The following is a 17215-nucleotide window of genomic DNA, read 5'->3' as shown; positions in this document are numbered from 1 at the left end:
ACCTAGTATTTGTATCGACACATCAATCTCCATTTGTCATAGAGACACGGGTTCCCATCTCCTCCATTCTTTCCTTCTCCTAGGATCTCAAGTAATTTCACTTAACTGGTCCACTTAGGGTAATTTAACTATAAGAAAGGATCAAATTTCAGTATTTTGTATATCTTTTACACATGTAAGAAATGGTATTATTTTATTTTTCTACTTCAAATGGATTTGTGAATTTTTCCATTTGGGTACACCCTGCAAAAGTACAGACCAACCAACTTCACCCTTTAAATACACGTGAAGAGCTCTCTGGTTTCTGTGTGAGCAGAACTAAAGGATGACCATCTTGATAATTGCCAATTATGTACTTTCTCATTTCAGCAATCTACCAGGTATTCTGTCAACTTGAATGTCTCCTCCAGGATTCATCTTCTCTGTTTGTTCCCTCTATCCACTATGTTCCTAAAAAATCAATGGACTCCTTTCTTAGCCTTCAATTTTAGTTCAATTCATCAAGTATTTGTTGATAGCTACTTCCACATTGAGCACAGATTAGTTTAGCAGGTTGGAGAGTTCCAAGCAGGGTCCTAAGGAGGATAGGTGCAGGGGATAATTGTATTTAATGGAGCAAAGAAAGCAGATGAAAGGGGTGGGGAACTAAAATGGAATATAAGTATAGAGAAAACAAATTAAATCTATGACTTTACTACTGGCTTCCTACTTGGATTTTTTTTGAGAGGAGAATTTTTCTGATGTATAATTTCATGTACATAGGGAATTTCTGGTTTGAGAAGTTTCTTCACCCATGAATAATGATAACAACAACAACAAACAACAATAGCTAACATTTATATAATGTTTTAAGGTTCGCAAAGTGCTTTACATATTATTTGATTTGATCTTCCCAACAACCATGAGAAGTAGATACTATGATTATCTCCATTTTTCCAGGTGAAGATACTAAGATCAAGAGACATTTAAGTAAATAGCTCAGCCACATAGTCAATCAGTGTTCAAAGTTGGGTTTGAACTAGGGTCTTTCTGATTCTAAACCTAGAACTCTAGCCAGTGTGCCACCCAGACCGTCAACTCAGGTCTTACTGACAATTAAAGCCAGACCTCTATCTACTATACCAGTGTTCCCTCTTGTATTAGGAATGCCAGAGCCATAGTGCTGGAGGAGATGAGGGTGAAATAGAATGGAAGAGGGGCAGCCAGATGGCATAGGGGATACAGCACCAGCTCCAGTTCATAAGATTAACAATTCCTAACTATGTGTCCCCAGGCAAGTCACTTAATCCCAATTGCCTCAGAAGAAAGAAAGGAAGGAAAGGAAAGGAAAGAAAATGAAAATGAAAGGAAAGGAAAGGAAAGGAAAAAAGAAAGGAAGAAAGGAAGGTAGGTAGAAAGAAAGGTAGAGAGAGAGAAAAAAAGAAAATGGAAGACTGAAAGGTTTTGTAAACAAGACAGTAGACTAGGGATCAGAAGTCCTGGGTTCTAGTCCTGACTATCATTACTTGTGACCTTATACCTATTAATTCATCTTTTAATGATTCTCAGTTCCTTCATCTGTAAATTCTAAGTCTTGTAGTAGACAAAATCTAAGACTCCCTCTAAAATTGCAATAATTTCATTTTTAAATACCAGATTCTTTCCTCTATTGAAAGAAACTCAGTAATGACATACATTTAAAACAGAAAAAAATTGGTTCAAACTTAACTGAAATTAAATTGTCCCTAACATGGGGACAATTTTTGTAATACTATTTTAAATCAGTCAATCTGTCATATATATATGTATGAAAACACAACATAAATACAAAGTAAATAAAAAGTACTGGAGTAAGAGGAGGCTGTACAAAAAGGCTTTATGAAAAAGCTGATGTTTAAAATGAGTTTTAAATCATTAAGGAGGCAGCTAGGAGGGCTCAATGAATAGAACAATAGGCTCGAAGTCAGGAAAACCTGATTTCAAATGTAGTGTTACAAACTTACTATGGCTGTGTGACCTTTAGGACAAGTCACTTAACTGATATCTGCCTCAGTTTCCACATTTGTAAAATGAGGATAATAATAATATGGTTGTCCCAGAATTGTTGTGAGTATCAAATGGAGTAATATTTGTGAAGTACATATATCAGAGGAAAGGAACAAGTATTTATTTACTACTTTCTATGTGCCAAACCCTATGCTAATTACTTCTTTCTTCTCTCAATCTGCCCATGGCTTCTTGCAGTGATTTTTGGAAAAATACATGATGAACTCACTTTTAAGTTGGCAGCTATTCAGTGGGCCAAGGTGTTACTAAAATTAACAATAGTCTGGCTTGAGCAGGTTTGCAGAATAAAGAACTGTCAGTAATTATAGCTCTGTAGGTGACATATGATGCCCAGTCATTTTACCCTCACACATATAATGGAGCCCATGCACACTTAGCTACTTAGGGGGCAGGTCCATTTCCAACATTTGAACAAAGTGAGAAAGAAAGAAGTGATAGGTTGCCTGGTTTGGTTAGGACCGAGGTACAATGCCTATAATTTCGTATCCATTACTTCTGTCCAACCCTGGAACAGGTTTGAGTTTTCCATGTAACTCTTAAATCTAGGTGAGTATGTAATTGCCAGGAGAGAAATAACTATATAATTTCGTTACTCCCTCCAACTGTGCAACCTATCCAGTTCTGCTTGGGCAGCTCTTAACTATTTCTTCTTATAAATAAATTTCTGACCTCCTTCTCCCTCTTTTTTTCCTTTCCTTTTCTTCTCTTTTTCCCTTTCTCCTGTCACACCTCCTCTCCATTTCTCTGTCTTCTTTCCTCTTCCCCTTCTTCTCCTTCCCCTCCTCCCCCTTATCGCTCCCTCTCTCACTTTCTCTGTCTCCATCTCTTCATCTCTCTCTCTCTCTCTCTCTCTCTCTCTCTGTCTTCCTTTCTCTTTCTCCTATTCCTTGTTGTTCCCCCTCTTCCTCTCCTCTTCCTCTTTTCTCATTCCCCCCTCTTCCTCATTCCCCTCCTCCACCTTCTCCCTCCCTCTCTTTCTCTCTATGTATGGACACATAATTTGTAAGCCTTAAAGAGCTTAATTAAGCACTAGCTTCTTTATCTCTATCTCCAGGGCAGCTAGGTGGTACTCTGGATAGAAGGCCAGAACCGCAGTCAGCTAGACCTGGTTTTAAATCTGGCCTCAGAGACTTACTAGTAGTGGGAACCTGAGCAAATTTTAACCCTGTCTGCCTCAGTTTCTTATCTCTAAAATGAGCTGGAGAAGGATGGCAAATCAGCAAGAGTTGGATATCACTGACTGAAAATGACCTCTCCATAAGAGTGAGGAGACAAAAAAGACACACAGAGAGATAGAGAAAATTAATGAAACTCCTGGAAGGCAGGGATTATTTTTTTCTACTTATTTTTGTAGCCTCAGTGTTTAGCCACCAATGCACTGGGTGCCTTCTTCCTCCATATCTTTAGTGTTAAATGGATACCAGCACAGACTATGCACTGCTCTTCCTTCAACATAGTTTGCTCATGGTTTGCCATCTCTCTGATATTTCTTTTTATGTCGATTCTGGAGTACAATAACATCCCACTTAAACATTATAGAAAATGATTTAAAAAAATCTTTCTTAAAGTTTTTTTTTATCTTTTGGATAAAAAAAGACATTTTTTTAAAAAATTTACACAATCAGATCAGACACCTTCTGCAGTAATAAATACACCCACATTTCTGTAGCCTTTGAGTAAAGACAGGAATTATTCTGCTGACTTCCAATGAGCTTTTTAAACCTAATCCCGCTGACTACAATGAAAGTCCTTCTTCACTGTTACAAGAACCCTCAATATGAGAACTACCCTATTTTTGATAAGATGTTACCAAGAGAACCATGGCAAGAATAGTGTCTTTATATCTCAATGTCTTCTAGTCAAGCCTCGCTTAAGAACCTCCAATAATATTATTAATACTTAGCATTTATTTTGAACTTTAAGACTTGCAGGCTACTTTAAAAAATATTACTTCATTTTATCCCCACACTAACTCTGCTAGATAGGGCTATTATTATCCTCATTTTACAGATGAAAAAACTGAAGCAATTAGAAATTAAATGAATTGTCCAGGGTCACACAGCTAGTAAGTATCTGAGACCATGATTTCAGAACTTGACCCAAAGTTTATTATTCTGTGCTACTGTATTATCCTAAATATTAACATACTGATTTTGCATTATAAAATTTTGGGGGACAATGTGGATTTAATTAAGATTGGATTGATCAATCACTCAGCTGTCACATCCTTTAAGACCCAACTGAGAAGCCACTTCTTTGACAAAGTCTTCTTTAAGTTGGGAATTTTTAAAAATGTTTCTCTCTCTATATTATACATATATATATAATAATATATATAATAACATGTATGTAATATAATATATATAATATAATATTATAATAATATATATTATATATAATAATGTAACATGTGATAATAATATAATATAACATAATAATATAATATATCAATATTTTAAAAAATTTAACCTAGGCATTTATCATTGTCACTTCTATCAATAGAAGAGTTGTGTGCCTCTAAAGGATCTGGGTAGGTTTTTTTAAAGATCATATATGAAAAATTCTAGTACAACTGGAGTTATAATTAGGATAATCTGGTTCAAATTCTGGTTCTGATAACTAGCCATATGAATATTGGACAAATCACTTAACTTCTGTCAGCCTCAGTTTTCTCATTGAAGAAATGAGGGGCTGTATTTGATGACTGTAGTGTCCCTTTTAGCTCTAGCTCTGTGATCTTTAAACTTTTAAATGCTGTATATGGAGGTGAAAGGTATATGGAGAAGTTAAATGGGAAACAGGAGAAACCAAAAAAGTATTGGAGGAAGGTGTTCCTGAATACTATGCAATGATCTGGAAAGGTGAACAGTGTCTATTGTGTGCTGCATGCCTTAGTGAGTGATGAAGGTCATCTCATAAAGGTCTTAGAATTAAGATCTCTCATTTCTTTCCAGGGTTGTTCAGTCAGACTGACTTAGGAGCTGGGCCCAGAAAATGTTCTATCAGTCAGATGGTTTTGAAATACAGTTTTCCTTCATGACAATGTGGACTGAACAGCCAACATGCTTCCACTGTCATTGTGGAGTGAGAAGGAGGAACCATATAAGTTTGAAGGACATTTTTTGCTTTTTTTAATTGGCGATACAGAGACTACAATATTCAATCTCAGATTAGAAAAAGCTGAGTTCAAATCATGCATCAAATACTTATTAGATATGTGACTAGGCATTTGACCCCCTCTCCCTTAGTCTTAGTTTTCTCATCTGTAAAATGAGAATCATAGTAGTATCTCTCTCCCAGGGTTGTGAGGACAAGTGAGGTAACAGATGTAAAACGATTGGCTTGTATAAGAACTTGCTAGTATTGGTGGTGGTACTTATCATTATGGTGTGGTCAAATAATTCATTATCATTAGCTAAGCTTCTTACCATCAAGAGTTATTTTTTTAATAGCTTATAAGCATTGTCTCATTCTCCCTCCCCAGTAACTTAATTTTCCCGAAATACTTCACTATTACCAATCTGATAATTGAGGTGAGATATAAAAGACAATGCTACTGTAGACAATGCTCTCCACTATAAAGGTATTATTCTTACAACCAAGAGGCTTTTCAGTAATATTTCTTATTTAGGGAGTGATTGTACCCCAATCAGAATGGTGGCTTTTTTCAGTTGTTCCTGTTTGTTTACTGTTTCTGGCAGATGCTCTGATTGTTCTAGCTTTTGTTCAATTGTTCAAGTTGCTCTGTTTTAATGCTTATATTTCCATCTGCCTTTTGCCTATTTAAACACAAATAATATTTTTAGTGTCCAATTTAAAATCCTCTCTATCTATTTAAATATGAATAGTATTCTTTAAGGCCAAGTTTAAGGTCTCTCTGCAACCTTACTATTCTCTCATACACACATATACATATAAATATATATTTCATCTCCTGCTTTCATAGTTAGTCCAGATGATTTCCTCATCACTCCAGGGCTATGAGAACCATGCCATTTTCCTCATGTCATTGGAATTCCCTACAAATTATTAGTTTTTAGAGAAAAAGTGTTGGTCCCTCTTATTTCTTCATGTGATATGAAATATACATATATATTTATATGTGTATGCATATATGTATTTATATTTTTTCTTTTGTATTTTTTGTGCATTTATTTCCTTATGTATGTATTATTCTTATTACCCCTCAATAGATTATTGCCATCTTAAGGATCAAGAAGATATTATTTTTGTCTTTATATTTCCAGCCCCTGAAAGACTGCCTCTATTTCCTTAATAAATGTTCATTGGATTGAAATGAATAAAAATGCTTTCTTTTTTTTTTTCATAGGCTGGATCAGATGGTGAAAGCATTGGAAACTGCCCATTCTCTCAGCGTCTCTTCATGATCCTATGGTTGAAAGGGGTTGTGTTCAATGTCACCACTGTGGACCTGAAAAGGTAACAACCACTTAGGAGAGTCACACAGCTCCAGATGGGGATGCCTTTAGCCTAGGACATTTCAAGGGATGGGAGTAGGTTGGAGTCTTTGAATTTCCAGGACTGTAAGAAACATGCTCTGACTTTCTCATGTCATTGAAATTCCTTACAGATTATTAGGTTTTAGAGAAAAAGTGTTGGTCCTTCTAATTTCTCCATGTGATGTGACTTCTGTCATTTAAAAAATACATTTTGATTACTGGTTATAAGACATTCAGGCACTTTCTAATAGGAGACCAGATTTGAAGAAAGTTAAACTGTTTATGTTGAACACTCTTTTGTTTCTTACTAATCCACCTTCTTAATTTGGGGATGGAAGTGAGATCATCAATCAAGGCTTAGTTCTTAGCTGTCTGCTTTTCTCTATATATACCCCCTTTCTTAGTGAGAGCATCTTTTCTTTTAGGGTTCTTTTATCTTTTTTTGCTTTCATTTTTAATATCCCTACTTTCATTCATTCATATACATGTATATAGATATACACATATGGATGTACATGTATGTGTATATAAACACATATATATATATATATATAGGCATGCATATACACAAATAAGTAGGTATATGTATGTATATACATGTATAGGTATATATACATATAAGTGTGTGTGTATATATATATATATGTATATATATATATATATAGACACTCAAAGGTATATATAGATATATAGAAAGATTTTTTTCTATAGGTATGTTTGATACAAGTGTATATATACATACATGTTTATTTGCACATATATAATATACATGAATTCATTTATATTTATATATACTTATACATATATCGTTGAATATATATTTTGTCTCGACTAACCTCTTAATCTCTAACTGTAAATTTCCATCTGTTAAGTAAAATTTTTACTTGAATTTTCCACAATCATCTAAAACTCAATGCTGTTTAAACTGAACTACCCTTCACTATGTATCTCCTGACTCTCCTTATAAACAGGAGTGTAGAAATGATCTCAATTTGAAATCATAATTCAGATATGCTATATTTAGACAGACTTAAAACTCTGATTGCTTACTTAATACTGATGTTATATTTTCTCTTGTTGTGGATTAAGCCAGGGCACAAGTCCTTTCCTTTGCACAAATACACGCAATCTCCACAGTTATCAGAGCTTAGAAGGGCACATTGTCAACATATCCTTGCTGAATTGATTTGACTCACTATGTAAGTCTCTGTAAGACCACCATTCTTGCTTGCATCTGTTATTCCTTACTTTCACACTATGTTGAGGGCTCTTACCCCAGGCTTTCACTGGGCAACTGGTCACAAATGCTATCTCAAGCATTGGCTCTCCTTTCATGCTTCCATGTTCAGAGATGGTTTCTAGCCATCTTATTGCCTCATATACCAAGCCTCCTGCCTTCTCCTTCATACCCCTGTGTTTCTCTATCCCTGAAATTGCAATTATACATCTTCACAATTGCTATAACAATGTAGAGATGTAAAACTGAAAAGTTCTTGGATAAGGAAAAACACCCATAGGAGAACTGTATTTTGTCTTTCTTTATATCCCCAGACCTTACTTAGAACAATGTCTGGCACATAGTATGTTCTTAATATTTGTTGACCAATTCACCTATATTTATGTCTTCTTTCAGTCTTATAGCATCTCAATCTCTTGACAGAAAGTTTTTTTTTAAACTTCTTTTTTGAAGTAAGTTTTGTTCATTCTTCTTTCAGAATATCTCTCACTTCAGTCCTTTCCTTTCCATTTCACATTAACATCCAAAGTCTTATCTCTTCAAATGTACATTAGTTTTCCCATTGGAGGCAAAAGACCAATCTACTTTCAATCTCATCTATAGTTTCTTCTACATGCTGCCGCAGGAGTAATTCTCATAAAATGTCATTTTCATCAACCTTCAATGGCTTCCTATTGCCAGACTTTATATACTGACATTGAGGGCCTTCTACATTCTGGCTCTGACTTAAGCTAATTGATTCCAAGCTAATCTTCTAGTGTTTTTCCCCATAAAGGAGAATGTATCAGTTAGTCTGGCCTACCCCTTGTTCTTGATCATTCCCTTCATATACTATTTCCCTCATCTAGAATGTCCTCCTCTGTCGTTTTGGCTTATCCAAATCCTTTACATTATTAATTAAGTCTCAGAATAATGATAATAATAATAAATATCTAGCAGTTGTATGACATTTTTAGGTTTGCAAACTACTTTATATATGTTATCTCATTTGATCTTCACAGCAGCTCTAGGAGGTAGATATTATTGGCTATTCATTCATTTTTCAATTGTGTACTACTTAGTGTGATCCCATTTGGGATTTTCTTCACAGAGATACTAGAGGGGCTTGTTATTTTCTTCTCCAGCATTAGGCAGCTAGATGGCAAAGTGGATAGACCATCAGGACTGGAATCAGAAAGATTCACCTTTATGAATTCAGATCTACTCTCAGATATTTCCTAGGCTCCTGAGCAAGTTCTCTTAACTCTTTTTGCCTGAATTCCCTCATTTGAAAAATAAACCTGAGAAGGAAGTGGCAAATAACCCTATTATTTTGCAAAGAAAACTCTGAATGCAATCACAAAGAGTTGGACACAACAGAAAACAACATGACTTCCTTCCTTGTATACTTCCTTATAACTTTCTTGTAAAATCCCAATATAGTCACCCTCTAAAATCCTAATTTCTTGACTTTCAGGGCAGAAAGTACTAATTATTGAAAAATAAGATCAGTGTTACATCTTGGTTGCTAGGAATCCAAGAACTGCTCCCTTACATCGTTAGCTCTCAAGAAAAAAAGGAGATGAAACTAAACAGGCCCTTTTATTTGTCTGAAGTGAGGAACACATACAGAGTAAACAATGAAACTAAGTAAATGAGATTTTTAAAATGCTTTTGGAAGGTGTGCCACAAAGCACAGCTGGTAAGTGTGTGTATGTTTTAGGAATGGTATGGGAACAGCAATGTAATTGAAATTCTTCCATGCCTCCTCCCTTGTCCCAAGAATCTCCTCCCCTCCTCCCAATTGATTTCTCTAGAATTTTAATTGACTTCAGGTTGATCATAATTCCAGTTACTCCCTTCTTATTTTTATAACCCTTCCACTACCACTTTTCCCATTGCCAAGGCCCCTAGAAAGGGCCCTTTTTTATATTTAAAGAGGAACTCTAATTTCACATCCTTCACATTAAATTTCTCCTTTCTAACTCTATTCTTTCCTTTAGGGCAAGAATTCTCACCCTTTTTTATATTATGGATCCTTTAGCAGTCTGGTGAATTCTGTGAACCTCTTTTCACAATAAAGTTTTTAAATACACAAAATGAAATATATAATACTATTAAAAAATAATAACCACTAATTGTGTTGCAGAATAGTTATCAAACTATTTTTTAAAACAAGTCCCTGGATCGCAGATGAGAATTCTTACTTTAGGGGAATATTTCTCCTTTGTTTAATGCTGTTTTTTTCTTTCTTTTTCAACTTTCACCTGCTCAGGCTGATTGTTCTTATTTAATACCAAGACACTGTCACAGGCCTATCACAGCTGTTTTTCCCCCTATGCTGACCATGTCTTTTATAACCAGTCATGGTACACAGATAGTTAATACAGTTATATTGCTATTTGCTATTAATTAAAAGTTGCTATTTGTGGCTGTTTGGTTGTTTTAGTCATATCTGACTGACTCTTTGTGACCTCAAATGGGGGTTTTCTTGGTAAAGCTACTGGAGCACTATGCCATTTCCTTCTCTAGCTCATTTTACAGGCAAGGAAACTGAGGCAAACAGGACTAAGTGATTTAAGCCAAGAGTTACACAGCTAAAGAAGTATTCAGGCTGGATTTGAATGAAACTCTTCCTAATTCCAGACGTGGTGGTCCACCATTGTGGACCTAGCTTCCCTGAATTAAAAGTACTTTTCATTTAAGATGTTAGAAAAAATTCTTTCTTGATTTTTTTCTTTTTTAATTGCTGTCAGAAATGAATAAAGGATTTATTAAGTGCTTAGTGTGTATAAAATACCATGCTAAGTTTTGGTGGTACAAATAGAAAAAGTAAGGCAGTTCTTGCTTCTAAAAAGTTCATCCTAATGAGGGAAATGACACAGGGAAAGTTTCAGCTAGTTTAAAAAGCTCTATGGTCCTTATGGACCAATTTTGAAGCAGCAAAACTCATGTTAATTCCTTTTCTTTGTGAAGAAGGCTCTTCAGTATCCATAACTGTAATGCTAAGTAGTATTTATTTATATAGTTCTTTTAGATTTGCAAAGTGCTTTACAAATATCATCTCATGTGATTTTCACAATAAGAATGATATGATATTAGTATTTCCATTTTACAGCAAAACTTACAGAGACAAACTAAGTAACTTTTCCAGAGTCACAAAACTAGTGTCAGATTTTGATCCAGATAGTAGGTAAAGGACTCCACCCACTGAACTTAGCTACAAATCTTTCATTTCTGGTAAAATGACATTAGACTGAGAAATAAGGGATCTCCCGAGTTCTAGTTTTGCCTCTCTTATCCCTAATTGTATGATCATGGGAAAGTCACTCCCTTACTCTATATCAAAATTTCTCCCGTACAATGAAATAAGGGCAGTTAAGTGGAATAATGATAGAACCTTGGGCCTGAAATCTGAAATACCTGAGGTCAAATCCAGCTTTAGACACTTGTTAGCTCTGTGTGACACAGGACAAGATACCTCTACCTGTTTGCCTCAGTTTCCTCCTCTGTAAAATGAGCTGGAGAAGGAAATGACAAAGTACTCCAGACTCTGCCAAGAAAACCCCAAAGGGCTCACAAGAAATTATACAAGATTGAAATGATCCAACAACAAACGAAGAATTCTTTAAGATGATCTAACACTAAATCCAATGGTCTCATTGCATCCTGAGTCATTACCAGTCTTCTTGACATTTGTCTTGCCATTGGATTCTGTTGACTTTAGAGGAGAGAATGAGGCTGATGACTTTGTGCAGCTCTGCTTCACTTAAATTTAATTCATCCACAAGTCAAGACATCACCCTCATGAGGTCATTGGATCTCTTTGAGAATGAAGGATAAAGAACAACAATAAATTCTATGGTGCTGTATGTCACAAAATAAAAATGCAATCACTATATAGCACTATGTACTCTTACAGTATGACTATTTACCTTGGGTATTAATTCCTTGAAGTTGTAATAATCATTAAATATTTAGCTCTACCTACTCTTGAAACAACTTTTAAAAACCCCAAAATAATTTCATTGTTAAGTTACTATGCCATTTTTAGACATCTCTATCCAGTAATATCAGATGAGTTGAATATATAATCCCTAGTTGGGAAAAAACAATAACATAAGAAACTAAATTTGAAATGTCCTGTCATTGTTTATTAATAAATGTTTGCTTCAAAGTCTGTTGGGATATATAGTTTATGAACTAATGTCTAATATGCTTCTGTTGATTTTTTTTTCTTCTCTATCTAATGGTCTCTAATGCCTAATATTTTTATTAGGTATTGTTAACGTATTACAGTAGTAGTCTGAGTCTGGAAAAGGTCTTACCATTGTGAATCAGAAGTGACCAGAATTTAGCTGTAGAATGAATAGTAGGGCCACTTCATTTTATACAGAATGTCAGCAAAGAATCTTAAATTCTCTGTGTCTGAGAGAAATTTTCTTTGAGGCTGCGTTTGTTGCACAATTCATACTTTTCTTATAGTCAGTTATTCTGTTAAGTATATTTCTGTTAGGCTAATTTCCAAAAGAACTTATTAAAAACAAAAGATATGGTATTATATATAAGCTATTGGTATAACTAAACTAAGCTTATAGTTAATCACCTATTTATAAGCTATTGGTATAACTAAACTAAGCTTATAGCTAATCATCTATTTACGGATTGTCTTTGCCCATTTTTTTCAAGTAGGACTCAAAGTATGGGCTTTTTATCTTTCAGTAAAATTCAGGACTATGGAACCAGAGTGTATGAGGGCTAAAAGGGAACTTAGAAATAACTTTTTTTAATATTATTGATCATTTTATTGAAGTTCAGAAAAGTCAAATAGTAAGCTCAGAGTAATGGAGTTAGTCAGTTGATAGCTAATCACTGACTAGAATCCAAGTTTCTTCTCTCTCAATCCTATCTATTGCCTACTTTATACCACATTACCTTCTTTCCTATAAAGCCTTTTCTTATTCTTTTTCAGTTTTTTTCTTCTTTTCACATAAAACCTGCCTTTATTGAAAGGTCAGATTTGTTTTTATGAATGAGAGAGTTGGGTATTAGATTTAAATAGATTTCAAATTTCATTAATTTAAGAGGTTCTTCCAGGGATGCAGAACTTATCCATGCCTGCTAATCCTATGTGATCTTGTCTATGTCTTTGACATGGAGAATTCACCCAAGGTGACTAAGGAAGCAGATCTCTGTTTGAGTTTAATATTTTCCTGAAACATTAAATAGAATAATATGAACCAACACCCGCTTTTCACTTTCTTTGTAGAAAGCCAGCTGATCTGCATAACCTGGCCCCTGGGACCCATCCACCATTTCTGACATTCAACGGAGATGTTAAAACTGATGTCAACAAGATTGAAGAGTTTTTGGAGGAAACCTTGACCCCGCAAAAGTAAGGGAGTATTTATTTTCTGGGGCTTATGAAATATTGGGGTGAGGAGAAATTTATACTGGGGTCAGAAAATACTGTTATGTGTTTAATTTGTAAAAGGGTGTTCATCAAGTTTAATTTGGTCAAAAGAGTGCAATAACTGGAGTCTTCTCAGAGAAAACTTAAATTTTATAGAGAAGTCTATCAGGTGCCAAAACGACTCAGACACAAAGAAAGCTTATGGCATAAATACCCCTTCTTGACTTGAGTCTTCCACTTAGGGAAAGTAGGGGATTGACCTACTCATTCACTCTTGATACCGAGATTCCATTAATGAGAAACAAATTCTTTCATACCACACCTAGAGATTAAAAAGTTTAATATACAAATACCCATAGTGTGTCATGCTGGCTATGTTCCCTCCAGCAGCTCTAAATAGCATCAGTTGAGTCTCTGTGATTCTGGTACTTGAGGATATTCTATTGTCTTCATTTTTTATTTTTTACTTTACTCTTTTGGGCAGGGGTCCTCAAGCTTTTTAAATTGGGGGCCAGTTCACTGTCCCTCAGACTGTTGGAGGGCCGGACTATAGTAAAAACAAAAACTTTGTTTTGTGGGCCTTTAAATAAAGAAACTTCATAGCTCTGGGTAAGGGGGATAAATGTCCTCAGCTGCTGCATCTAGCCCTCGGGCCGTAGTTTGAGGACCCCTGCTTCTGGGGCTTTGGGCAATCACATTTGGTTAAGGGGACAAAAGAGGACTAGCTTTGTCTTTGGTTGGCTTTACAGATGACCACAATAAAGAAATATATGGGGGCCTGTCCAGGGTGTGCTGGTAAATATTTAACAATTTAGCTCTATTTCTGCTTAAAATATACACATGAAACCCTTTTAGTTTTAATTAGCATTATTAAAATTTCACCATCACTTTCTCATATCTAGATGATCAATAAAACAATAAATCAAGCCTCAGGTCTGGATTCAGAAAGATCTGAATTCGGATCTGGCCTCAGACACACTATCACTTAATTTATTTGCCTTCATTTCCTTCTCTGTAAAATGAGGATAATAATAGTATTTCGTTCCTAGGATTCTTATGAGGATCAAATGAGATAATAATTGTAATGCAATTAGCATAGTGTCTGGTACATATAAAATTGTGAGCTATTATTATTATCATTATTAATTTCCTAATAGTAAATGCTCACACTGAAAATTTAGTAATCAGTTCTTTTGAACTAGTAGGTTCAACTGGTTACCTTTTATCAGTGGAGGCAATACATTTGCACACACACACACACACACACACACACACACACACACACACACACACACACTGGATGCCCTATGCAGGGAAGAACTTTACTAAGTTCACTAGTATAGCAGGGAAGTGAAAGTGTCACAGAGTGTGTGTGTGTGTGTGTGTGTTTGTGTGTGTGTGTGTGTGAGAAAGAGAGAGAGAGAGAGAGACAGAGACAGAGAGAGAGAGAGAGAGAGAGAGAGAGAGAGAGAGAGAGAGAGAGAGAGAGAGAGAGAGAGAGAAGGAAGGAGGGAGGGGCGGGAATGGATTGGATAATCATATCTATCTATACTTAGGGTCTCTGGGTGGGTGAAGTTATATCACACATATTATTAAAACTCATAGCTGACTTGACACATATTTAAGTCATACTTATGCTCCATAACACTTGAATTAAGGCTATCTGCATTTTAGAGTGGAGAGGACAGAGAAAAAGAGCTATCAGGGATCCAATAGCGCAGTAAGAAGCCATGGTATAACGGAAAGATTTGTTCTGGATTTGGAGTTAGAGGCTCTGGGTTTAAATCCCAGCTGTCACTTTTATCTGTGTGACCTACAGCAAGTCATTAATCTCTCCAGACTTCAGTCCCCTCATCTATAAATGAGAAAATTGAACAAAAGATGGATTGTGACGTTCTTTGTAGCTTTGTTCCCTATTCTCTCACAAGGTACTTTTTAAGCTCAGATTTTTCATCCTAAGCCCTAAATCATGCTTGCACTCTCATACCTCCAATAATGTGGCCACCATTTTTGCATAAGGACCCTCAAGAGATGTCTATCTACTGACAGGAAAACTGTCCCTCTCTATAACATAGAAGGATTTGTAATGCCTGCCCATTCACTCATGGGTAGAGATTGGTAGCAGGTTCTATTGCACATACAGTCCTTCAGCTCATAGAGGTAATCCATTGTATTGTCCATGACTCTGTCTTCCATTGGTTGGCAAGACCCAAAGATATCATTCTTGATGCACCCCACCATCTTAGATAGTTGTACCATATGTGGGATCAGATGATCATAGATCTAGAGCTGAAAGAGACTTCTAAGTTATCTAGGACGAGCTGCTTCTTCATTTTAGAGATGAGAATCCTGAATTTCAATTGGTTAATTGACTTTCTGTAGGTCAATAATAAATAATAAGTGATAGAATTGCAATTTGAGTGCAAATTCTCTAACTCCAAATTGCATTTTCTTTCCACCAGACCATTTGCTTTCTCCATTTTGGGGATATTCCTAACTGGTGTTTATTATAGGTTACAAATTTTTCCCTATGTCTACTTTATACTAAATTCAAGTATGTCCTAAGATCATGTCATTAGTAAGAGAACAATGAAAAGGATAAAATGAAGAAAGCAATTGATAACAATAAAATGACAAATTAAGAATTTGAATGAAGAAATCTCTAAAAAAAATTTCATAATAAATATTTTGTTCAGAATTTTTGTTTTTTTATCTTAGAATTTTTTTCTTGAGAAATCTAATTTTTATGGTGTGTCCTATATTCAAAGGAAATTCTAGATCCAGATCAGTACAATAAGCAACTAATCCAATGTTCCTTCTGCTGGTATTTAAGGGAATTATTTGAAATGTTAATGGTAGATATAAAAATTATCCCCAACATGTGAAACTAGGAACATCTTTAAATCACAACTGTCTAGGATTTTCCTTTCCTGCTAGTTCTTTATATGAATACTTCTGGTCAGGGGCTCTGATCAGTAGCTCAGGAGAGGTTTCTTTTTCTTATACCTTGGAGAGAAATGTCCAGTTGTAAGGTCTGCTGACCTACATGTATTTTCAGAGTCGAGTGGTCACTGGGGGTAGTCTTTAATTCATTGAAATGTGTGCTTTCTCCATGCATAACATTCAGTTCTGTAATGCTTTCCCTCCTCAGCTATATTTCTGTTAATACTTAGTTCCTTTCAAGACTTCTTTTCTTACTCTCATGATTGTTAGTCTTCTCCAGACTTCCACACTTTCCCCACAATTATTTTGTATATTTTTTCAGTTTTCTTATCTGTGTATAACTCATATTAGTGAAAGACCTCCAGTCAAGGTTGTGAAAAACCACCAGCCAGGTTAACTGTTGGTGATCTAATCGCCAAGGAATTAACTTTAAAATATCAGTTTACATCAGTCAAAAAGTATTTATTGATCATTGCGCTAGGTGCTGTGGAGAATACATAGGTGTATTAAAACATTATCCCTGTCTATAGTCTAGTTGATTAAATAGAAAATAAGTCAAATACATCTGCAAAGATACTAAATGGCATATGTGCAAATAACAATGGTTGGAGAAATATGATGAATAATTTTGATTACATATAATTAAAAAGTTTTCCGCACAACAAAACCAATGAAGCCAAAATTAAAAGGGAAACATGATACTGAGAAATAATTTTTATGGCAAATTTTTCTTTTAAAAGTTTTATTTTTCAAATATATAGGAAATATATATTTCAAACATATAGGAAAATGAGTCAGATTTATAAAAAATAAGAAGCATTCCCCAGTTGAGAAATGGTTAAAGGATGTGATCAAGCAGTTTGCAGAAGAAGAAATCAAAGCTATCAATAATCATTCATACACACACACACACACACACACACACACACACACACACCACACACACACACACGGTTTAAATCACCATTGATTGATGAAACGCAAGTTAAAATTAAAAGTCTGATGTGCTACTTAATACCTATTAAACTGTCTAACATGAAAGAAAAGGAAAATGACAAATGCTGGAGGGGTTGTGGAAAAATGGGGACATTAATACATTGTTTGTGGAGTCAGGAAGTAGTCCAATCATTCTGGAAA

At 35.1% G+C, this 17215-nt stretch overlaps 1 protein-coding gene across 4 annotated transcripts in view; it reads left to right on the top strand.

Moving 5' to 3' along the window:
* Positions 1-17215, top strand: part of CLIC5 (chloride intracellular channel 5) — a 193448-nt gene that overhangs the window by 126236 nt on the left and 49997 nt on the right. For all 4 annotated transcript variants that reach the window (XM_051997076.1, XM_051997079.1, XM_051997078.1 and 1 more), the window contains exons 2-3: positions 6377-6486; positions 12992-13117. In XM_051997076.1, coding sequence (XP_051853036.1) covers positions 6377-6486; positions 12992-13117 — 236 coding nt within the window. The remainder of the gene's footprint in view (positions 1-6376; positions 6487-12991; positions 13118-17215) is intronic.

This window comes from Antechinus flavipes, chromosome 4 (genome assembly GCF_016432865.1).
Source record: "Antechinus flavipes isolate AdamAnt ecotype Samford, QLD, Australia chromosome 4, AdamAnt_v2, whole genome shotgun sequence".
Classification (NCBI taxonomy): Eukaryota; Metazoa; Chordata; class Mammalia; order Dasyuromorphia; family Dasyuridae; genus Antechinus; species Antechinus flavipes.
The sequence above is the reverse complement of the archived record's forward strand: the minus strand, read 5'-3'. Positions and strand labels throughout refer to the sequence as shown.